The 24760-nt window shown below is 38.8% G+C and overlaps 1 protein-coding gene across 2 annotated transcripts; it reads right to left on the bottom strand.

The window, feature by feature from the left end:
* Nucleotides 1-2455: 2455 nt before the first annotated feature.
* On the bottom strand, nucleotides 2456-24760 carry prkg2 (protein kinase cGMP-dependent 2). Of its 2 annotated transcripts, none has more exons than XM_007547381.2 (19): nucleotides 24596-24760; nucleotides 22506-23034; nucleotides 17453-17619; nucleotides 17039-17152; nucleotides 13599-13704; nucleotides 13141-13204; nucleotides 10287-10364; nucleotides 8296-8390; nucleotides 7716-7784; nucleotides 7437-7535; nucleotides 7155-7305; nucleotides 6416-6552; nucleotides 5766-5855; nucleotides 5476-5617; nucleotides 4386-4549; nucleotides 4189-4311; nucleotides 4043-4105; nucleotides 3256-3322; nucleotides 2456-2672 (listed from the first exon to the last, which is right to left on the bottom strand). In XM_007547381.2, exons 2-19 carry the CDS (start codon nucleotides 23006-23008, stop codon nucleotides 2577-2579), a joined length of 2328 nt encoding a protein of 775 aa, XP_007547443.1. In that variant the 5' UTR covers nucleotides 23009-23034; nucleotides 24596-24760; the 3' UTR covers nucleotides 2456-2576. The 2 variants fall into 2 exon arrangements, with proteins under 2 accessions (XP_007547443.1, XP_016524592.1); XM_016669106.1 differs by having other exon boundaries at nucleotides 22506-23016.

The following is a 24760-nucleotide window of genomic DNA, read 5'->3' as shown; positions in this document are numbered from 1 at the left end:
ATGAAGTAAATGAGGAACCTTTTCTTTGTTCCGCCAACTTTTTTCTGGGCATTTTGTTCTTACTGAAGAGCTGGCTGACTCCCCCTAGTGGTCTGGAGTGCATCAGTTTAGTGAATAGCATTTGCAGCTTTTCATAATTGTTCTTTTTGCTCTTTATTGCGTTATCCCTTTTGCCTCCATTTTCTGTGGCTGCAGCATTTTTTTTTTGTTTACATTTGTTTTGTTGATTATAGGGTTTTGCTTCAGTTTTGTAATTGCCGGCGGGGGGGGAGGGGGGGGGTTTATTTGTATCGTTTTCTGATTTGCATTCGTTTTTGAGTTTGCATCATTCATGTGTTTGCAACGTTTTCTGGTTGCTGTGCATTTGGACCCTTCAGCCACCGTAGTTTTAGGACAAAGCGAGATGGGGAGAGAGAGCCACTGTGGCCCCCCGCCCAAAAGAAGATGAAAACCAAAGCAACTATAATAAAACGAGGGGGCCCTCAACATTTTATTGAACGTTGTCTGTTTTGAGACTTTGTGTTTTGACACCTTGGAGAAGAATCAACAGAACTAAAACAGGCCACTGCTTTAGTTCCACTGCGGTGGTAAATGCGCTGCAGGTGTAACATGATGATTTCACTTCTGTCTAAATTCAAAGTTCTTTCAGTTCTTTAACATTTCTGGTTGTTGCTAGTCACAAAAAAGCAAATGCAAACTCTACTCTTCAAAACGTTTTAACATGTTTTTTTTTTTTAATCATAACTATTAAAAACAGAAAACTCTTTGCAGGTATTCACACACTGTACATCCTGCTCACAAATATTCAATATCCAAAAGACAAATAAAAGCACGGATCAAATTCTTTTCAGGGGTTATGAGAAGGAAAACAGATACAAACTTACATGTATGTACACACAAAAAGAAAATCCAGGTCATATTGAGCCTGTGCTCCTAAAACCCTTGGTCACGTTAAACCTTGAAGGTTTGGCCTCTTGGCATTTTGTCCACAGATCATCAACACCTCAGACGGAGCATAACTCGCCTGAAGAGGCCGACCACCGCAGCGTTGACTAAGGTATCTGTAAATATTTCTTCAGCTCCGGCACATTGCCACGAGACGCTCACACTTTATAATTTCGGCGGAGGAGGCGTTTGTGTTTTTAAACGTGTCAAAGTCGTGTGGGTGGGGAGGCGGTGAGGATAATGCAGTTAAAACAAGGGACACTTGATGCTTCTTAACAGCAGTTTTCCAGCTCAGCTTGTCGTCTGAACAGTTCAGAGGAATTTCACAGGTTAGCTGCAGCTTAGCAGCGTTTGTCCACACATACAGAGCTGTGATAAAGTATTTATCCTTTTAGATTTCTCCTGTTTTTGCAACACTTACATGTTTCGGATCAGCAAACTAAATTTAATACCCGTCAAAGAAAACTAGAGTAAATACAGAAAGCAGTTTTCAGATGATGTTTCATTTATTAAGAGAAAATTAAACTATCCAAATCGGTCTAGTTAACTGTGAAGTACCTGATGAATCTCATTTTTAATGTTCCGTTTCATTCGCCAAACTCAAAGTAATGCCTGACCTGTAAAATAAATAAATAACTTAAAACTTATCTGACAATATGAAGCAACATCACCCCAACACCTAAAATAATTCAAGGACAATAAAAAAAATTAAATCACTGAGGCTTTGGGATTTCAGTGAACTAAGGTGAAAGAGAAAACATGATAAACCTTCCCATGAATGGCTGATCTACCAAAATGACTCCAAGAGATCATCAACAACTCAGGAGGTTCCAAAAGGAACCAAGAACAATATTTAAAGCTCTGCAGGTCTCCCTTCCTTTGAGGTCAGAGTTTATGATTCAACAATAAAATTCAGAAAAAAATGGACTCAATGGTAAAATTTCATGGCCAGAACTTCTGTAGACCCAAAAGAACACAAAGTCCAATCTCACAATTACCAAAAAACATTTTCACGATCTGTAAAACTTCAGAAAAAAAAACCCAACAACATTTGTCCAATTACCTAGCAACCCAAGCTGACTTCCAGGACATTTGGCCAGCTGGTTTTACTGCTGTATGTGCTGTATAATGGCTACTGGAAAAGACAAATGTTTTGTTGTTGACTTTCCAACCAGAAACCACTTACTGCATTCTTGTTGGTTGTGTAGGAGGCTTCACTTCTGCTTTTCAAACATGTATGGTTGTATAATTGCACATCTGTTTGTAGCCATTTTTCACATGCGAGTGTAAACATCGAGTTTGTGGGTGTGACCAGCAGCAGCTTATTGGACTTAAAGTAACAAGAGGTCCTAAAACGGCTCATTCTGAAAGGAGCTCAAAATAGATCGAATTGAGCAGATTAAATCTCATTAACTAAGAATGACTTTGTGCAAAAATGTTATGAACATGTTTTGTATAGACCATAGACCCGTCCTGGCCTGTTCAAGGAAGCATAAAAAGGTCACCTATAAAGATTTTTAAAGATGGGTATTATTTTAAATGCCAATACAATCTCATCTGGCATGTGACTATGTTTGATCCAGTTGGGTTTAGAAATCACCAAGAGCAGCAGAGTCACCACAGAGAAACACTCAAAAGTCCATGTCCCAACCAGACAGCTCATCAGGAGGGCTGTCCTCATCCGGAGGGTATTTATCGAAGTAACTGTAGTCAGTCGGTCCGCTGAGCTAAAGAGGAGGAACAGAAGAAAATGGTTTCGTTTTAAAGCATCTGGACTCCTGAAACAAATCAAGTAGGAAACACATGTATTTATACAGATTAATATATAGGAAAAGTGATCGGATTAATGGGATTGGGAATATCAAGAGGATGAAACAAGAAACTGAGAAGTTGAGGGAAGCTCAACAGAAGGAACGTCTGAACTGATAAAAGAGCTGAAAGAACAAAGAAACCATGGAAACCAGTAAAATGATTAAACGGACCAAAAACACCAATACATGAATAATCCCAAAAATGCACAAACTCACATAAGAATCCCATCCAAAACAATTAAAATAAAATGTTCTTTGTGATATTCATCTTCATACACATCCTTTAAAATAATCAGTTATTTTTAAAATTGCCTGTAAACTCTGTGGGTCTTAAAAGACACTGGCCATAAACTCAATTTAAGTTGAGACTGAATTACACGGAAAAAACCATATTAAAATTTTTGATTGTTTTTTTTTTTTTTGCAATAGTTAAACTGTTACTTTGAGGATCTCACCCCAGTGCTATAACATCCATGTTTGAATAGAAATTAGTACTTACTTCTCTTCTTAGTGGTGATGGTAACGTCCTCGCCTTTAGTCCCTCCCAGTTGAATCCATTAAACCACCTTAAAACAAGTTATTAAAAAACACCTGGAAGTTAGTTTCATTTTATTTAAGCAGGAACAAACCCAGATGTAAAACATATATTAAAAATTAGTGTTTGATCGCTAACTTTTTCTGTTACTCTGATGTGATTAAATAAAGGCAAATCCTATCAGAAGTACAAACTGACTTAATGTATATTAATGTAACTTTAAATGGCATCTTCACACATTTCCTTGCATCTATTTTTTTTAAACAACCGCTAAGTGAGTAAGAAATTATTTTCATTAATAATTTAATGAAACAAAAACACAAAACCTTAGCAAATAAATTTGGTCGAGTTTATAGTTAGTATCTTAGTGAACTTAAAATGAAACAAAACTGACTTACAAGTAACTTTTCAGCAAGACCTATGTGCAACATTGATTCAAAAGTACTGGTTCCACTTATTTCAATTCTAGCAAACATTTTCCCCAGGCAGTAAGTAAAATTAATCTGCCAGTGGAAGTAATACTTTTTAAAAATCAACATTGAGGAATTATTTATTTAAAACAAGCTCCTATATCTTGCTGTAAAGTCACTTGAAAGTTAGTTTTGTCTTATTTCATATGCACTAAGATGTTTGCACTACAAACTAGACAAAAATATTTAGTAAAATTTATGTTTTTGCAGTGCAGCATCTCTTGCACCAAACAGTAATTATTTAATCAGATTAGCATCAAACTGAGTCAGTTCCTTCTCACCTGTGCTTCTTGATATCAGTTATTCCATTTTTAAGGTTGCCAAGTCGCTCTGCAGGGTTCCTCCTGCAACGTAGTGAGAAGAATCACTGAGGCACAACCTTCAAGCTGAAAGTATCACTATGTTCACCAAAACTCATCCTGCCCACCTGCACAGCTTGCGGATGAGGTCCTCCGGTCTCCTGGTGATCTTTTTGGGGAAGTCCATCTTCTCTATTCCTTTCAAGATGAACGTATACGTCATCATCTGGTCGCTTCCTGAGAACGGAGGACTGCGGGGTTCCAGAGAAACGGATCAGTGGTCGTTTCTGTGGCCGTCAGCAAACACCTGAGCACATGCACTGACCTGCCAGTTAGCAGCTCAAACAGCAGGATGCCCAGGGCCCAGAAGTCCACGCTGAAGTTGTGGCCCTTGTTGAGGATGATCTCTGGGGCCACGTACTCAGGGGTGCCACAGAAGGTCCAGGTCTTCTGGCCAGATCGGATCTTTTTGGCAAAACCAAAGTCAACCTGGAAAGGTAACGATCATCAGTCAGTTTTTAAAAAACATGAAGATTTTATTCTGTTACTCTCCTGATAACAAGGCCTTTAATCCAGATGAGGAGATAACACATTTCCTTTGAAACTTTTTTCAGTCTCAGAGATGATGACAATTTAAATTTTTAATTTTAGGTGACAACGATTAAACATTTACCAATTTAAACCTAAAACCACTGAATTTTTTTCAGCCTTTGTGCTGCAACTTCATATGAAAGAGGCAAGTTAACTTTTTCATAACTTGCACAAACTCTTAACTTTACTATATTTTTTTAAAAAGTTAGAAATATTTATAAGACCGGTCAACAAAAAGTGACTCATAATATTAATTTCTAAGTCCTACCACAAATTCTCAACTGGATTCAAGGCCTGGACTTTGAGTAGGCCATTCAAACGCATAGAAATACTTTGATATATTATGTTGTAGCTCTGGCTCTATGTTTGGACTCTTTGTCGCAGGTTTTCGTCAACAATTGACCAGTATTTAGCTCCGTTCATCTTTGTCTCAACTCTGGCATGATGCTGCCACCACCGAGGGTCAACACAGGGCATGATGTGCTCAAGGTGACGAGCATTGTCTTCCTGGAAAACAGGAAGTTGACTCATATGACCAGACCACCTTCTTCCACATGTTTACCTTCATCCCCTGCATCACTAGTAGCAAACAAAACTTATTTTCTATCCACAAAATGTTTTTTTCTTGCTACTCTTCCACAAAGACAGATTTATTGGGTGTAGCGTTAACAGATTCTTCCTCCAGTCATCTTGGCTCTGATTAATGCTCTTCTTGCCTGGTTTGTGAGTTTGGGTGGATTATCATGTTTTGAGCAGGGTTTACTTTTTATTTTACATTTTGGGACAAAAATTAAGCTAACTGAAATAAAGTGAGAACTAATTACCAGCTTTATGTATCCCTCTGAATCCAGCATCAGGTTCTCAGGCTTCAGGTCTCTGTAGAGGACGCCCTTACGATGGAGATACTCAAAAGCCTCCGTCACACAACCCACACAGAATTTGGCAGTGGGCTCATCAAAACTTCCCCTAAAGACAAAACAGCCAAAGTTAGAGCTGCTCCGAAAATATGCAAACTATTTATGATGGCAGAACCTGTATTTAACTTCTTTAATGCAGGATTTCACTGCACCAAAATGATTTTGAAGAAACGTTATAAAATAAGTGGCTCTCTCACCTGTCTCTGAGGAGGCTCCAGATCTCTCCACCTAAACAGGCCTCCAGCAGCATGTAGACGTATTTGTTATCCCTGAAGGTGCGGTACAGTCTGGAGAAATAAAGATAAAATAATAACAAACACTGAATACCCCTCAGGGTTTTGCTTTTTGAGCTTTGATTAAATTAACTCAGTCACCTTTGTAAAATCATCAGTAACTGAATTAGCTAAATTTGCTATTATAGCAAACAACTGGTTTGATTTTAGCAAAAGACGCTATATTTAGGAACCAGAAGGTTGATAATTACATGCCTATATGTTTTCATTGCAAACAACAAAATAAAAATATTTCACACACACAAATTTAGAAAAAGAAAACAGGCTGCTTACATAAAATGATGATGAAATGGTGAGGAAAGGAAACAAAGCTGTAACATCTGTGTTTTTTACTGAATCATTATAATCTCCTGTTCCAATATTTTTCTCAGCAGACATCTCAATATTCTTTGCCATTCTACACCACACAAAATATGTAATCTGCTCAGAGCCTTAACTGTGATCTCATCTAAAACTAATCAACACTGGACTGTTTTCGCAGACTGATGAAGCATGGTTTCTGCACAGAGGATGAAAATTAGAAATAATTTATGAGGCCCAGCAGGACGACTCACTTGACAACGAAAGCCGAGCGAGCTTCAGCGAGGATTCTCCTCTCTGAGTGGATGTGTTCTTCCTGCCTGTTGTCCACAACATGCTTCTTTTTGATCATCTTCAGAGCAAAGGTCATGTCTTCACCCTTCACCTTCACCTGCACATGATGGTTACAGAGACCAACGTCGAACAGCTCATTCATTTCTCAAAGCAGAAGGGTATGATTAATAAAAGTTAATAACTGATCGCTTCAGTAAACATAATCAGACTGTAAATTAAATGTTCCAGTATCCTGTAGTTTTTACATTCATTTTTTTAAAATGGCATCTGTTCTTTTTTCTAATAATGTAAATATTTAGTAGTGCATTGTTATAATGTAGCGGTGCAATATATATAAATTAAATGACAGATTTGTTTTACATATTATTGCATGTTAGCATATGTTGGCTAAGTGTTTTGCTAGATTAAGTTTAAGCTAATATAGATAAAATAAGACTTTTAATTTGTCTAATTTTACATTTTTTGACAGTTTTCTAAATTGCAAACAAAAGTCAACCTTTTACAAATCTAATTACAACAAATGTTAAAATTAAACAGTTTGGTTTTCTTCTTTTTCAAAGGCAAATCAGTATGAAGCAAAATGCGACTTTGGGGAGCTTTCCAAATAAACTCAACATTTAAAGGCAGGGTTAGGGTTAACCCTATGAATACGAGCTTCCACGTTAACTTGGCCCACAGTCAGATCAGTTCAGTGCTTACCAGTTCTACACGTCCAAACCCGCCAACCCCCAGAGTAGCAATGACTTCAAGGTGATCAAAGGGCCTGGATGAAGAGAAGACTGACACCATTTCCTTCAGCTGGACAAAATCAGGCGACAGCGGCTGGCTCTGGTGCCGAGACACAGATTTTCTGCATGATAAAGTCAGATAAAAAAGGGTTGCATTTAATCCAACTGGTCCAAATTATGAGAAATTATCACTCCTTTTATTTGTGCAGTTTTCCTTCCTGTTGTTGATCTAAGCTTCAGACATTGGACCTACTTTGCATGTCTCTTCTTGTCGTCCCGATCAAGTGTCGCCACGTAGCCTTCAAGGTGTTTCTGCAGCTCATTGAAGTTACCCACCGTGTGATCAAATGTCCTATCAAAGCAACAACTGCACTTTAAGAGCTACACTACCAGAATAACAGAAAGTATTTTAGTTTTTTTATTCACATTGTTTCATTTTCAGCTGCTATTTAGCATTTTTCTTAAATCTACAAACAAACTTCAGCCAAACAAATTTCTCTGCGTTCTTTTTACAACCTCTAGAACTACTCACTCTCTGTCGATTACAAGGCACTCCACCCCGTTCTCATCAGCGATGATATTGGCTGACCTGACGTCATCACTGAAAAACACAAAAAACGTAAGCATGCACACCAGAAACCACTTTAATACAAATGTAAGAACTCCTTTTCTGTTTAAACGTCATTCAGAAATATGCAGCTCAACAAGCTGTCTGACCTTAAAAACATTCTTTAGTAATAAAATAAAGCAAGATTTAAAATTCCATTCTCTGACAAACAAAGATCCTGTCAGGTGGTTTCGGTTTGATGTGAATTTTTTCTGGTTTTGGTCAAAACTCTGGGAGCAACATGTTGAATGAGCTGGACCGCCTTGATATTTTATTTACACAAACTTTTACAGATACGATTATATTAATCCAAAATACTGAAAATAAAAGCATATGCCTGGAATTATTTTTATTCTTTTATCCATATTCATTAAAAACCTTTTTTGGTCAAATCCTGCAGTGAATAGTTTTTTTAACAGTCAAATTAATTATACTGACTTCTAATATCTGTAGGACACGGTAACAAAACAAAGTTCATTAAGTTCTTACTACGCAGCATGTTTACCTTATAAGTGCTTTTTCTCCAAAGTAGTCGCCCTTCTGCAGCGTGTTTATGGTCTGTGGCAGTCTGTAGGCCTCGGTGGTTTGGGTCACCTTCACCTGCAGGAGGCAGATTTAAGTCTCCTGTTAAGCTTTTACAGGTGCTTTATATTTTCTCTGAATATTTTTACATGCATCGTAAAAACAAAACAAATTGTGTTAAAACTTGAAAAGTGACATTTTCAATAACAGTAATCTGACCATGATGGCCCATGCATGATTAGGCAGCACTGATGCATGCCTATCCAAACAAACATATTAATCTTAAGGGGATTCTCTCAGTAGAGGGTTTTTTCTTTGCTTGTTGCTTTTCTGATTGCAGTCTGAAGGGATTCGTCAGTAATGACACTTTGAATGTTGACAAACTTCCCCATAATTTGGTAGGCTTTAAAAACCCAGCGGCCCACCGTGGTTGAGGTCAAACATCCCACTCTTGGCATCGTTACCATTTAAGATGCGCCACAGTGACATCACGGCCTTAATGGCCATGAGTGTGTTTTAGCTAAGTGTCTCGTTTGACCTCTGTGACCCCTCACTTCCCTTGTTTTTCCTGGTGGCAGCCACTCTCGGAGTTTATTCCCTCCCTGGTCAGAGGGCACCACAGGAGGTGGGGGAGCCATTTCCTGTATTAGCCCCCCTTCGTCCCAAACAACAGACCTCTCACCCGGCTTGGTTGGGTCTGCCGTCTCATATGGACCTATTAAAACAAATTCCCTTGTGGCCAGCTCCAGCTTTTCCACGTCGTTATCGGGTTGCTGACTGATCGGACGGAGAAGAGGAGTGGGTCACAGACCCGAACCGCCCAACACTCTCACAAATCTTAAGGACAAAACCAGGAGAGTTTCTGGTGGAATAAGATTTTATTCTCTTTAATAAACTTGTTACTGTGTCCTTTAATTATAAAATGCCATCAACAACACAACAACTTCAGTATATTAATTAAAAGTGACCCTCAAGCTTTTAAAATTATGAGTTTGGTGCACAACACTGCTTTTGTATTCATTAAGTCCCACTTGGTGCAGGTGTGAACAAAACAATCTAATCTGATCTGAAAAGCTCAGCGCCTGTAACTTCTGACATTTAGCACTCAGTCCGAGAAGTGAGATTCACTTTGACAGCCATACAGTAGCTAGTCGTAAGGGTTCGAGGACAAGATTATGTTTTCTTTCTGGTTCAAGTTTTATTTTAATACAGTCTGAAAACATCCCAGTAGTTGCTGACTGACTGATCTTTTATTGCAGACATGAAAAACATACTACAATGTAAAATGTCCCACTAAATATATAAAATTTTTATTGCAAGTTATGTCTGATGTAGCAGCAGTGTTTTTTTTTCTTTAATCATTTCAATGTTATCCAAATTTCATTTTTGTTTGCCTCTCTATGTTAATCAGCAGGTTAAATTCTGGAGGAAAAACACAGATGTGCTTTTTCAAACACTTCAAAAATAAAATCTAGGTTTTAGCCTGCAAACTTCTTAACAAATAGCAAATTATTCAACGCAGATTCTGAGTTCAAGTCACGTTTATTTGTGTAGCACATTTCAGCAACAAGGTTGTTCAAATAGTTTACATCATAAAAACAACCTACACTCATCAATTATGAAACAAACATTAAATTTTTCAAAATCCTCAAAAAAAACTCAAATATGTTGATCAATGTTCCAGTAACTGCTAATCAAATCAAAGTCTGAACAGGTGAGTTTGAGCCTTGATGTAAAGAAACTCAGTGTTTCAGCTCTTTTGCAGTTTTCTGGAAGTTTTTTTCAGATTTGTGGATCTGCATTCAGGAACTATCCTGCAACCCTTAGCTGCATCTCTTCTCCAACTCAATTGTGTGTTTTAGTAGAGAAAGAAAACTTAGATTAGTCAAAACCAGATTCTGTTGGTCAGACTTTAATGAAAAATGGAAACCTGTTACAATATCACCTTCATGTCATTAGGTGTTAGTTATTCACCTTTCCCTGTGCGATGATGTAGAAGGTGCTGCCCTCCTCTCCCTGCCGGATGACGTATTCTCCTTTGTCGTAGTATTCCTGAGGGGAAAATGGGACGGGAGAGGACAGCAGTCAGAACCAAGGCTTTTTATTGATTTAACTACTGATTCTGTCATGATTCCTGGTAGACAGTCCCCTGTGGGTCAGTGATGCTGTACGAGTTCGAGCATCAGGCTGAACAACTGAAGCCATTACTGGATGCTGTTCAGATTTGGGGTTTGACAGCAAAAAGAAACAACATTTAAGTTCAACAAACTAGCTATGAATCAAAACATAGTCAGACATCACTTTAGGTGAGCTGAAATAATCTAAGTGGTACAATTAGGATAATATGGAAAGTTTAAAAGTGACTGAAAGTATGAAGTTCTTGCATAAGTTCATTGAGGTGGCAATTGGGACTTAAAGATTTTGTTGTACTATTGCAATAGCAATAAAAGTAACAAAAACTATTCTGTATTTTCCAGACTATGGTGCGCATTCTAATAAATAGTAATAAAGTAAAATGCCATTTTATATTCTGATAAGCTCAGACAAAGCTGCCTTTTGTAACGCACACCAGCTGGAACAGAAGTAAAGTAATTCTTCAGTCGTTTTAATGTCACTCATAAAACGAAGCGACATTTAAGATGTCTTCCTTTTCTGTTGTGTCAATCAGCTCTTTTTGCAGGGACTGGTGCCTTTATTTTTTAAAAACCAGTGACAGCCAGTGTAAAACGTTTAGAAGAGATGAAGATGTGCAAAGAAGGTCGCCAGGATGAAGTATAATCTGGGATCAAGCAGGTGTGACCACGGTCCGCCGCTGTATTCCTTTTGACTTTATGGGGACATTGTCGAAACCAAATCAGAGCAACTCTGTGTAAACATTCCCCGGTGTTTACTGTCAAAGCTCTTGACACAAGTGGCATTTTCCTTGGGCGTCCACGATTGTTTACCTCCCGTTTACGCTTCAGGAGAGCCTAGTTTAACGCCGGGCTGTGACAGCGGAGACAACATGCCAAGGTTTTGTTTATAGAGCCTGTCCGGATGATGCAGAAGCTGTTCAGTGGATGGACAGCATCTGAACTGTGTCCTGGGTTTGTTATAACAGACAGCAAAGTCAGAATTTTAAATGAGCTAATGTTTCCAGAAAGGAAAAAAAAGGACACTGTCCATAGGAAACTTAAAAGTGGCTCTTTTCCTAATATAGGTCCGACCGTTCTGTTTAATCCGAACATTTGGGTTCCACTTATTAGGTTTGCTTATGTCAGTGGTGAACATCGACACTCACGCTTCGCTTTCTGTGTCTATATTAGGTTTGCCTCCGGCTCGGTTATTCTAATCGGCTTTCCATCGATCAGCCGCAGCCTATGTTTCAACAGCATGTCTCTACGAGCGGCACCGTAATGGGAGTAAACCAGTTTGAAGACGACACCAGTCCTCCACAGCCCCCAAGTGGACTGGTTTCTCACTGCAGTCTGAGTAAAGACGTTCAGCGTGGGTAACTTTGCTTCAAAACAGATAAAACTCAAACGCTTTGCACTTGAGCCATTTGTAAAACTGAACAAATATTTCCAGCCATACACTGTGATAAGAGTAAAGTCTAAAAATGCAGCAATACGAGTGAAACGTAATAATCAAGTTTGTCTCCAATGGTGTAAAATGAATAATTATCGCCCATAAAGTTCAGTTTAAGTTGGACATAATTTATGATAATGGTGAGTAGAATTTAAAGTAAACAATAACTTTCATAAAATAATGTACTAAAGAGTCTCTGAATAAGAATAATTACAACTTAGGAGAATCCATTGTATTAAGACACGGACGGACGGACAAACGGACATTGTTTGTTTTTACAGATTCAGGTCTAGATATTCTGATCTTCTCTTAAATATTTTACGTTTTGCTCACATATTCTGGCCTCAGCCGACGCGTCATATTTACAGTAGTTCCTGTTTTTATTTCCAATCAGCGCAACACGCTTTTGAAACATGTCGACTTTTCAGATTCAGTTCCAGGAATTCAAACTACCTTCCAGAGTTCAAATGAGATTTCTCAACTGGTGATCTGTTCCTGTTCATATAAACAGATGCCTGTAAATCACACCAAACCCCATTCTACAAAAAAAAATAAAAAGTTTTTCACAAAACTGCAGTGATTCTCTGTGAACATCTGCTCCTTTCTCGGGTTACAGCTGGCCCCCCGACAGGCAGAAAGCTTCCATAACAAAATGTCTGAATAGAAGAATTTCACCCACACTTGAGAGTAGCAGCATAATCAACCAACGTAACAAATGTCCTTGACGTTTGCAGTGCAAAAAGATGCTGAGAAAGCAGTTTTCTGCCCCGATGCTGGCAGGTTCTGCTCACTTTTTTCCCTTTCTGCAGATGAAATGCAATGCTTCTGCAGGAAGAGCTGGAGTCACCCTCAGTGTCCTGCTTGTTTCACAGCTACACACACAATTTCACACACTTGTGTCATCTCACACCAAAAGCCTGTCACTGGCACATCTTTAAGAAATCACTCGTCCCCCATTTGAGTAAACACTTTCTGGGGCCTTAGTCAAATAATTAGGGTAACAACATACAGCACCCGGTGATGACAGGAATAATATCGGCCCCGTTCATCAACAAGATAAATCTGGGGGTTCTTGCCGACTGCAGCTAGAATGAATTTGCTGACATGCAGTAATGGTATATGGCCAAATGGTAATGATATTTTGACAGCCGCTATCTGCAGCGCTCCTGGCTCCAAGGAGCTGCCAAAGACTTGTGCAATTCATGTAAAAGTCAAATTGTCCTTCAAATAGAAATGGAGATAGTTTGACAGAATAACTTACCACCTCCAGGCAGTCGACTATTTTGCTTAGCTTGTCGTCGGGTAGATTAGCCAAGAGTGAAACGCTGAACAAAAGAAAGAAAGAACAGGAGAAACAATAAGTTAAGGCCACTAACTAAACTTTTATACTTGGTGCCAAAACTGTAATTTAACAAGCAGTTAAACAATAAGTCAGATGTGCACATGCACAAATCCTGAGCAGGAACGTTGTTAACTTCAGGCTGGTCAGGGTTTGTTTTAATACAAACTGGAATGTATGACGGCGTATTAGAGACATTATAGGAAGAAAATCACTCCAAGGGCCACAAATGGTTCCCAGGCCGTACTTTGGACACCCTTGTTCTAAAACCTTCAGCCCCACGTTTTGAAGGATTCAGATGAAAGTATGCATTTATTTTCATCATTTATCTGTCCATTTTCCAGATCACATTCGCTCTTTAGTTCAGCCTGGAGTCTGACCTTCGCAGGAAGTTGCGGTACTGTTCGTGCCGCGTCTCAGCCGTCCTCCTCATGATGTTCTGGAATGCCTCCCGATCCAAAGCCCACGTCCTCACTTTGTTCACCGCTATAAAAAGAAGCATAACTTGCCTCAGGAAGGAGGAAGTGGCTGTGACAGTTTGACATGAGTCAGTAGCAGAGATAATGTTCCTCTGCTGAGCCAAACTGTCAAAGTCTTTCCAGTTCACCTGGAAGATTGAGGTCGCCGCAGAGCTCCTTCCTGAAGGTCCACCAGTAGCTGGTTAAATATACAAACCTCAAACAGACCTAACACTGTGAGTGGTGTTTTACTCAACAAATGCCAGAGAGCAGAGCTGGGTAGTGATCCCAAAACCTGTACTAAAGGAAGAGTAGCACTACTTCAACATATTTTACTAAAGTAAAAGTAACTGTCCAAGAAATTACTCAAGTAAGAGTAAAAAAAGTACTAACTGATTAAATTAGCAGTCATTTAATATTTAAAAATATAAAGTTAAGTGGAAATTTAGGTATTTTAAGGACCAAACAGACAATAATTTATATAAGTAATAAAAACAGCATCAGGCAAAATAAATTTTTCCAAATCAGATTCTTTCAATAAAAAATTTTAAGAAAAACTGCAGGTGTGTCTCTGTGTCTGGTGAATTTCTGGTTAAAACATGTTTGTTTTTCACTCAGTGGGTAGAAAATTCAGAAATTTTACTCAAGTAAGAGAAGAGATACTTCATAACAAATTTACTCAAGTAAAAGTAAAGAGTGGAGCATAGTAAAAGTACATTTAAAAAAAAAAACATTACTCAGGTAAATGTAACTAGTTGCTACCCGACTCAGCCAGGGAGGAAAAACGCAATCAGGTTGTAAAGCTGTAAGTATCATGTAAAGCTTGGGTCAACACAACCACGGAAAAGGCAGCTCACTTCATCATCCCCGGCTTCCCAGAGCTCTCAGAAGTCAGCAAAAGAGCTCAGAGGAAGTCGGATCACATTCAGGAACCCAAAGTGTTTTAAAGATTTATTTCAGGATATGATTTAAAACAAAGCAGCCGGCCTGAACTCGCATATCCTGCTCTGTGTTCACTTTAACACAGCTTCATGTCAAAGTTGTTCTTTCACGAAAAGCTGTGGAAAAAGTCATCATTTATACCAGCTGGAAGAAAATCTAATTTTGAAAAATTCCTGAAAATGTATTTACTTGGATGCTAAAATTGCTGTAACACTTCAGACATTAAAGGCTTTATCTCATGTTTATGAACCTCTATTAGTATTTTTGTGTATTTTGCACCAAAGAATAGGATTTTGACACTAACTAAGCATTTAGTGCACTGGTTGTGAGGCAAAATGAACAAATCAGTGTCAGGGAAGATGAACTAAATGAAAACGTGCCTCATGTCTCCACCGGGGGGCAGCGTAACTGGAGGAAAAGAGCTGCGCTGTACCTGTGGCTTTCTGCTAAAAACAGTAAGCAATGAGGCAAACTACAGCCAAGAAACTGCAGGGATTTTTTCCAGAGATAGATCTGGAGCAATTAAAAGAAGGTTAAGGTTCAAATTATGAGGTTTATAAGATACAAAACCAGGAAAATTAAGCTGACTAAGCAGTGTGTTGGGATTTGTTGTTCGCTAACACAAAGCCATTAAAGAGATCTATAAAAAATTCACCCTGAAATAAACAGGTGGACTAGTTGAAAGCTTGACTTGGTTAATTCCTGTTAAAAGAGAGTCGCAGTAATCCAACCAGGAGATTATAGGAACATGGATTACTGATTGGAAAGAAGAGATTTAATCTCAGAGAGACGTCCAAGATGAAAAATTAAGTAATGAAAGAAATCACAACCCCTCCATAAAGCCACCATGTCAATGGCATCATTTTCCATGTATGGTGAGGAGGAGCATTTTCATCATCTGGCAAAAAACAAAATGAAAAATGTTTTTGATACTCGTCTTTGCCCAAATTTTAGACATGCATTTCTTTTATTGATCACTGATTTATTGCAGTGATAAATACCTTTAAGGTTCATTGCAGATACCAGTTTATTTCATCAGGTGGCAGGCTCTTACCATATAGTGGAATGTAATGTGAACTAGTTATACATATATATGTTGGATATGATAAATTTATGTAGCGACTTGTTTCTGAAATCAATGACTCTTGAAAATGGGACAGCAGAGAGACATGATGATCAACACAGTAACTCAAAGCTGCACATGTTGTACCCTGACCATGTGTTTTGGCCCCAGGTAAACGCATTAGCGTTGCGCTCAGACACAGCAGTGAAGCTCAGCTGGTTTCATTTATCTGAATTCAAACACAGAATTAAACCAGTGGCAGAAGAAAAGATGCTTTTCTGGAACCAAAACTGCAAATAAGCAACCCTGAGTATCAGGAAGACTTTAAACGGTTTAAGAGAAAAATCCAAGAACAGGTAACTAGACAGATTTATGCAGCGGAGTAAATATCAAAAAGAGAGTAAAGGAAGATGAGAGCAGCTGAGGATACAAGAGGAGAATTAAGAAACATCAGAAAAGCAACAACAAACACAAAGATTCAGACAAATCAACAGAAACTATAGTCTTCAAAAGGATCCATATCTCTTTCTCACTTTGTCAGGTTCACCATCCAGCAGGACAGCGAAACCAGAAATACAGCCAGAGCCACTATCCAGTTGTTTATGTCAAAGCATATTCATCTTTTAGAATGGCCTAGTCAAAGTCCAGATCAATGTCCAATTCAGATCTGTGGCAAGACTTGAAAACTACTGTTTGCAAACTATTTTCAAAGAAGGGTGAAGATTCCAGTCTCTAGATGTGTAAAGATGTGAAGATGCATCTCCAGTTACAGTGAACCGTGTTTCTACAAACTATTGGCTCATTTTAAATGGAAGAAAATGTTGAAACAATCACACAAAAATCTCAACAAAATAGGTCAAAGTTTAGGCTTGTAGTGTGGATATCTGAAAGGGTTTGGACAAAAGGAAACCTATTATTCTCCATCTTTTTGTGAAGCGCATGCTTACTTCTAGATTAGCATTTAAAGTCACAAATATTACTTTTGTTTTTATTTTTATGATCAAATCTTTTTCATCCATGCCTATACGTTTGGAGATGACTTTCTATAAACTTCCCTGAGCTCTGTGTCTCAAACTGGGCAGGTCTGCTTGTTCCACTCATCCTGGGACACAAACTGGGACACAGACATCAGGCTCTGCGGGCGCAGCCTGGGCTGACTGGGAGGAAGAAACGGGACGCTGAATCAGACGGGTGTTAAACTATGTTTGATCACGTCTGACACATTGTCACAAGCTCTACCCCCAGAGGGCTCAGTCTGTTTGACACCGATAGCTTCAGCCTAAAAACCTAAAGAAATCCATACAACTAAGAGGACAATCAGTGTTCACTGCAGGAAAAACGGGGAAAAAATCTTTACCTCGGACTGATGCTGTTCGTGTGCAGTTGTACAGGATGGCCAACTCCCCAAACGCGGTCCACACCGTTATCGATGTGAGCAGCTTGTTCTGCTGAAACACTTCCAGCTTCCCATCTGGAAAAATATTCAAAAATGTCCCTCAATCGTTGGTCTGAGCCCAAACAAATGAGCAAAACACAAAAAAACTTTAATTCATTCATATAAACTGAATGAATTGACTGGGAGATCTTAGATTAAAAATGATGAAAAGTATGTTAGTGCAGTTAGAACAAATTTACTTCTGGTTGTAGTTTGATCGTATATATCATGTACTTTGTATATATTATGTGCAATATCATCGTTTATCTCAATAACTTCTGGGACAATTTATCGTCCAGTCAGATCTGTAACCGTTGCAGACCCAGGTGAGCGTACCTGCCAGGACAAACAGATGGTTCCCCGGTTCTCCCTGCGTGATGACGTACTCGCCCTGCTGGTAGCTGCACTCGTACATGCACTCCACCATGTCCTTGATCTGCTGCAGCTCCAGACGCTTCAGGTACTGGTTCTTGTTCAGGGCGTCGGTCAGCAGCTTCTTTACGCTGTCAAACACACAAAGGGTTAAACGACTCAATCTGATCCTCGTTGCTTAGGAGATGCAACATCGTTTTCATCATTTGAAGCGTTGCTCTGATCACTTTTAGTAGAGTCCAAATTTCTTAAGTTTAAGACCTGACACATTGAAACAAAGGGGTATGATTAATGGGTGCTAAATATTGTTGAGAATACACAATGCTGTGTTTTCCTCCATCTCTTTTAGCTATTTGCAAATGGCTAAAAGAGGTGGAGGAAAACACAGCATTGTGTATTCTCAACAATGTGAAGATCAATACAAGAGAAGAAAATCAGAAAGCAATATTTGGTGACCATTTTATATAAATTGGTCTGGATAATTTTCTCCACCAACAAATAAAAGTATAATGGCATAGCTGCTTTTTGTTTTTACTCAAGTTGTCTGACATCAACATTTATTTGATCTGAAATATTTACATAGGACAAAAAAATGAAGTAATCTTTCAGGGGACTGTTTTTTACAGATCAGTCATTTTGTGATCTTTGACCTAAATACAAGAATTGTACATAATTGATCCTCCAGTACAAGCATTTGATGCAGTTTATAATTTCTAGAGTGAGATTTTTACAGCTTTTCTTTATCTTGTTATAATAAAAAAAACTACTAAGATAAAGACTTTGGAGCTTCCATTCAGTAAAGTTGGCAAAATACAATGACTTTATTGAAGAAAGTGATTCTCCAATACATTTTAAAGAGATCAAAATATTTTTTGGGAAAAAATAAATAAATACAAAAAAAAGACCAAACCTGTGATACTGTTTTTTTACAGATGCCTTTTTAAGAAAATTTTGAATCTGTTGTTTTATTTAAAAGTATATTTTATTGCTTAACTAAAATTAAAAACATTGTCACATTTCTAAGTCATTGTTTTAGGCAAAACAAAATGAGAGACTGGTTTTATTATTTTAGGAAGGTGATGATATGTAGATAACTAGATAAATAAAAGAAAACAATCAATTGAAAAAAAAGTAGCAAAGCTTGAACATAGCCAAACGTTTGGATGCCACAACTCTAAAACAGCACTTTGGATAGAAGTGGGGAAAACATTAAATAAAAATCAGCCTCGTCCAGCTAATTTTTCTGTTTATCATCGTTTCCCTCTGTTATTCTTCCACCACAGCCCACACTGATACTACAATGAGCCACCAGCACTCCCACATCCTCATTACTCACTTTTATTTAATCTGAGTGATAACCATTTGCTGCCTCTAGGTTCTCTTCTGAATATGTTTAAAGTAAAGTGGTGAAAACATAAAAATCATCAGCTGTAAAAGTTTGCAGACGTTCATTTGAAAGGCGTCACTTTCTTTAGTTGTTGGTCTGTTTATTCACCTTTCTGTGTGTCAAAAATGTTATTTTTCCGAGCAGATTTTTCTGTTGTCCTTCGGTCTTACCTTGTCGATCATTATTCTGCAACATGTCACGATTACTCACAGAACTGGAGGATGTTTCAATGGGTGCTTCAGTTTGTGGTTATATAATCTACACAGGGATTATTAGCAACGTATGTTTTAAACATGAGGATTGCAGAAGGAGGGCGACGCTGCATGCATTGTTCAGTCACACAGCAATCACCCTGCAGAAGCAACAGAAAGACAAAAGGTAATTTGTCCTTTGATTTGGAAATGCAAAGTAGGCTTGTAGCAGCTGATACTACTCTGACGCTGTTTATGTAATAAATTATAGCACAATGAGGGTCTTTAACCTTTCAGCTGTTGTTGGTCATAAAAGCGTGATGTGCACAGTTCAACAGAAAAAAACAACGTGCTGAAAAAGCTTTCAGGATGTTTGTTTTAACAGAGCTATGAAGCAAGAGGAGCAGCAGAAAGAATGATGTGAGAAGAAAGGACAGGTGATGATGAAAGGGGTTTGTCCTTTAGCAGGTAACAAGTTTTATTAAATCTATGAGCAGAGAAATAAAAGCTAAAAGTGGAAAATCTGTGTGTAAAAAAGATTACAGAGCCACCTTTAGCGGCAAAAATACTCAGCCGTGATCATCTGTTCCACTTTGTCAGCTTCGTTATTGTGGATTCACTTTGGCCAACATTTGTTTCTGCACTACACAGCATCATAATTAGGTTACGGTTTGGACTTTGACTGGGTCGTTGCCAGCAGTCAGTCGATTTATTGCAGAGTTTGGGATCATTGTCCCGGCAACAACCTGGTTCTGGTCAAACTGCAGCTGTCGGACAGATGGACTCATTTGACTGGAGAATAACTTTGTACATAAAGGAGATCCTGTTTGTGATTCCAAGGTTCCCAGTTCCTGTGGCTGCAAAACACTCCCAAATCATCACCCCTCCACCACCGTGCCTGATGGCTGGTATATGATATGCTGCTTGGTTTTCTCCAAACGTCACTACTTTGGTCTCTAGTCTTGCGTTACATTTCTATACCAATCTAATCTGTGCTTCCATGTTCTTTTCATAGCAGAAATAAACTTTTAAAAGGTCGGCTGCGGTTGCGTTTATGCACATTAACATGTTTTATGATTACGCAATAAAGTCCCGTTCTACCAACAGAAAGACACGTTTCCCAGTGTTGCAGTAAAATATCTCAATAACACTTTATTTGAAGGGGTAAGACTGACATGACAAGGTCATAAACATGAAACAGTCTTCAATGTGTATGACTGTGGTCATAAAGTGTCATTCTGTATATAATCCCACTTTTAATGCAAACTTGACATTTTTAATGGACTCTTAATGCAAGTGTTAATAAAATGTTGCATTTAAGATGTCATTATCAAATAATGCAAAGCTGAGACTTTCAATGCAACTTTTAGAGCAAGTTTACATTAAAAGTGTCTATTAATCAAATGAAACTTCAATCGGAAGCATTTCTGAAGACTCCTTCATGTTCATCACAGGAGTTATGTCACATTATGACAGTGTCATGTCAGTCTTATGCACACTGCTTCAAATAACGTCTTACCAATATGTCAACTCTGATAAACTGAGTTGCACTGATGCTGACCAAACATGGACATCAGTTTCCTGCTCGGTTTCTTCTTGCAATAAAACCAAGGCTGATTTTCCCATATCAGTGTAAACCATGGATTTGCATGCCGGTTCAGCTGCTGAAGAAAAGAAAACAGTAGGCTACTTGGAATCAGTTCAGGATGCAGACTCACTGCTGCTGCTAATTAACTGGCTAAAATTCGTTTGCAATAGTCCCACAGTTCAAAATTAAGACTATAAATACGTTAAGGACGTAAAGGACTTATTTTCTTCCTGCATCATGTCAAACAGACTGAAAGGGAGTGAGTTTTTCACCATAGCCTCCTGCCTCCCATGAGCAGCATTCTGAGATCAGATTACTTCCTAAATCCGATAAACCTTTGTTGGGGCGGGACATACAGTAACCCACCAGAGCAGCGAGAATCGATAAAATTACAGTTCAGTTGTGAAGAAAGTCAGAGTCATGCTCCTGTCTCTGCAGGGACAAACTTGGATGTATGCATGTCCGGCGCTGTGAATTCATCTGTTGACCGTTTTATGTGCAAAACCGAGGATGCAGATGAGCTGATGAAAAGCATATCAGCTGTAAGGATTTGGTTTTTCTGTAAGCTTCTTGAGCCTCAATGTCAAGATTTCCATTATAAACAGAAATGAGGATTAAGACAGAACACTGCAAAAACACAAAATCCTACCAAGTATTTTTGGTATAACTTCAAGTCCATATATTTTACTTTTCAGCAAGATATAGGAGTTTGTTTTTAAGTCAACAATTCCTTAATATTGACAAAAACAGTACCAGTTATTAGTGAAATAATCTGCCAGTGGAACTAGTACTTGTTCATCCATATGAAGGAATTATTCACTTGAAACAAGTTCCTGTTTCTTGCTGAAAAGTTTCTTGTGAGTTGGTTTTATCTTATTTAGGTCTGTCACAATAAACTTTGCTGCTCAATAAATTGTCCCAGTCGTTATTTTCAAGTGGCATGATGATGCAAGTTCACCTTCTCAAAGATCAATAAACTGCACTTAAAGGCATTTTAGGTATCCAAAACAAAGAACAGCAACAAAACACAATAAATAAAATGGAAATATAAATACAACCCAAACCATAAATAAAATGGTATAGGTTGAATTCACATGCAGTTTGTCCCTGCAGAGACAGGAGCGTGACTCTGTCTTTCTTTAGAACTGAACTGATTAATAAAAAATATTAATTATCAGAATGGAAATTATCAAAGTCATTTTAATTTATCATTCAATTAAATGCTTTGTGATAAACTCTGTCTTATTTCAAGTGAACTAAGATGTTTGTACTAGAAACTAAAACAAAAATACTGAACATAGTACAGGTACACTGTTCGGCTGTCCTCCAGACCCGGACTCTGACCTGAACTCTACTGGTTCTGGTTCTGCTCTGCATCCCCAGAACCAGAACCAAACAAGCAGCATTCAGCTTCTGTGCATCACGAATCTGTTAGAAACTTTCAAACAGCTGGAACAGAGTTCCTTTAAAACTCGACTAAAAACCCAGCAGTTTTTGGGACATAATAAATGAAACATCAACATATTTGATGTATATTGATGGACATTACGTTGATCACTGTATCAGCGTAATGTCCGCTGCTTGTTTTCACAACTTGATTATTTGATGTTTTTATGTTTTCAGGATGTAAAGCACTTTGAACTGCATTGTTGCTGAGCCTGATTGATAAGATTTTGCGTTTTGGTCGGATTGAACCTAAACTGGTGACCAGCAGCTGGACATTGCTGACCTGAATAATGTTAATTTCTGCACAGTTTGTTTGCTGCCCACTTCCCTCCCACTCACTGCCAGCACAGACTGAGCCTCAGGGCTCATCTCTCTCTCTGTCGTCTCTGGAAACAGGAATCTCACCTTGCATCCTTCGGTACCCGCGCCTTCTCAAAGGAGAACTTGGGCAGACTGCTGGACGTGGGTTCTGCCGACACGCCGGCTTTAGCTCCTTTCCTTCTGTTCAGTGTCTCCTTGATGCGGACGCTCAGGTTGGGGCTGCTCTTTCCGCTGGCTCTGACAGAAGGTGGCCGCGATGTGAGGCCAGTCGGGGCGCCGCTCTTCAGAACGTCCTGCAGCTTATTGAGCTGGATGCATTTGTTCTGCAGTTCCTCACTGAGCTCGGACAGAACCCGGGTCTGCTTGGCCAGTTGCTCCTGAAGACCTTTGATCTGCTGCTCTTTGGCACATAGCTCCTCATCCTTCCGCCGTCCTTCTCGCTCCAGCTCCTCCACGCGGGCCCTCAGGGAGTCCAGGGATGAATTTTTGAAGGCGCCGCAGTGGTCTTTGTGAGCTTGGCCGTTAGAGGTAGAAACAGAGGCGTCGGGGGGTTTGTAACGCTTTGATTTCATCGAACCGTTCCCCATCTTAAGACCTGAAGGAGGTGACAAACCTGCAAAAATGATGAGGAAGGAAAAAATCCTTATATCAGAATATGTTTTGGTTTCATGACAGAATCATTTCTGTTGGTATTTTTAAATAGAGAAGACATTTTACTCCAGAGAAAAGAACAAACATTTTAGTAAACAAACACAATAATAAAGATCAAGGAACACACGGAAGGAAAATGGAGATTTTCCTGCAGTGAATATGGTTTCTTTATTTCACACACTGCAAAAACACAAAATCTTACCAAGTAATTTTGGTCTATTTTCTAGTTCAAATATTTATAGTACACTTGAAATAAGATGGAACTAATTACAAGTAACTTCTCATCAAGAAATAGGAGCTTGTTTTCAGTCAATTATTCCTCGATATTGATAAACAAGTACTTCTTCCATTGGCAGATTATTTCATTTAAAACAAGACATTTTCCCCTGTTATAAGTTTTATTATTGCCAATAGAATGAGCACTTTCATTCTATATGAAGGAATTATTGACTGAAAACAAGCTCCTGTTTCTTGCTGAAAAGTTACTTGTAAGTTGGAAAGATAAATTCAGAGCAATGCCGAAAGAAAACCTGATGAATGCATAGGACTTGAAACTAAAGGTGGAGGTTCAACATCCAGGAGGAAAACTACAGGGGAATGGTTTAGATCAAAGCATATTCATATGTTTAAGTGGTCCAGTCAAAGTAAAAAAGTAAATCTAGTTAAAAATTTACATTTAGACTTAAAAACAGATGTTCACTGACTGAGTTGAGCTGTTTTGCAAAGAATGAGCAAAGGTTTCAGTCTCTAGATGTGCAAAGCTGGAAGAGACATAACTCATATTTTAATAACCCTGTAAATAATATCGCATAATTTGAAATATAAACGTGGAGAAAGCACCTGAGGTCGGTTTGAGGAAACTGAGATTTCAAGCTGATGAAGCTGTGGGGAAACGGAGGGCCCGGACAGAAAATAGTCAATGAAAGCCTCTTGTCCATTTATTATTCAGAAGGCAGGAAGTATTGCATTACATGGAGAGTCACTCTCAGTCTGCTCAGACAGCGTCAGGGATACAGGAGGATGGTCAGCATGAAACTACTGGAGAAAACAGCTGTAACGCCTGACTTTGGTGTCTGACATACGACTGAAACTGACAAACATTTCAGAGAACAATAATGTTGCTGTCTTGGCCTGCCGCCCACTCATACATGCAGCTGATTTTATTCATGACATTCCTGGTGAAATGCGGGGGCAGATGATCACACTGTAGTCAAAACTTTAAAAATACAAACAGCAATTTCAAAACCTAATAATAATTATCCTATCTTTTTTGTTCTTTTGAATATTTCAATAACGCATCTGTTGACAAAATGATTCACAGAAAATATAAATAAATGACGAGAGTTGGTTTAATTTCTCGCTGTTTTAAGGTGGAGCGAATCAAACCGCTCGCTAATTGGTGCCGGTTAACCAATTAAAACATCAAAAGGGAGAGCGTGCACCTGCAACTTCCGACAGGTCGCCATGCCTCTGCTGAGCCGGGAGGGGGACGCGTTGAGGTCGGGGAGAATCTCGGTTCTTACCTGGTTCTCTGCGGGAGCCTTCGGACGAGCCCAGCTGCGAGTTTACCAACAGAACCGAGCTGTTTACACTGATTCATCGGGGCAAACGGTCTACCTTTAACTACAGCTCAGCTGCTGTCCCGCCTCTGCTGCTGCGCGCGCTCTCTCCTCAGCAGCTGAGTGGTG

The sequence above is a fragment of the Poecilia formosa genome, unplaced genomic scaffold (assembly GCF_000485575.1).
Source record: "Poecilia formosa unplaced genomic scaffold, Poecilia_formosa-5.1.2 Scaffold20, whole genome shotgun sequence".
Classification (NCBI taxonomy): domain Eukaryota; kingdom Metazoa; phylum Chordata; class Actinopteri; order Cyprinodontiformes; family Poeciliidae; genus Poecilia; species Poecilia formosa.
Note: the sequence above shows the minus strand (reverse complement) of the source record. Positions and strands in the feature narration are given on the sequence as shown.

What these genes read in the sequence shown, in the direction of transcription:
- prkg2 (XM_007547381.2), bottom strand. Translation starts at nt 23,008, where the DNA reads ATGGGGAACGGTTCGATGAAATCAAAGCGTTACAAACCCCCCGACGCC. An exon ending in TACCGCAACTTCCTGCGAAG is followed by an intron (nt 13,205 to 13,598) that starts GTCAGACTCCAG and finishes TCTTTTGTTCAG; the next exon opens with CGTTTCACTCTTGGCTAATC. An exon ending in TTTGAGCTGCTAACTGGCAG is followed by an intron (nt 4,312 to 4,385) that starts GTCAGTGCATGT and finishes GGAACCCCGCAG; the next exon opens with TCCTCCGTTCTCAGGAAGCG.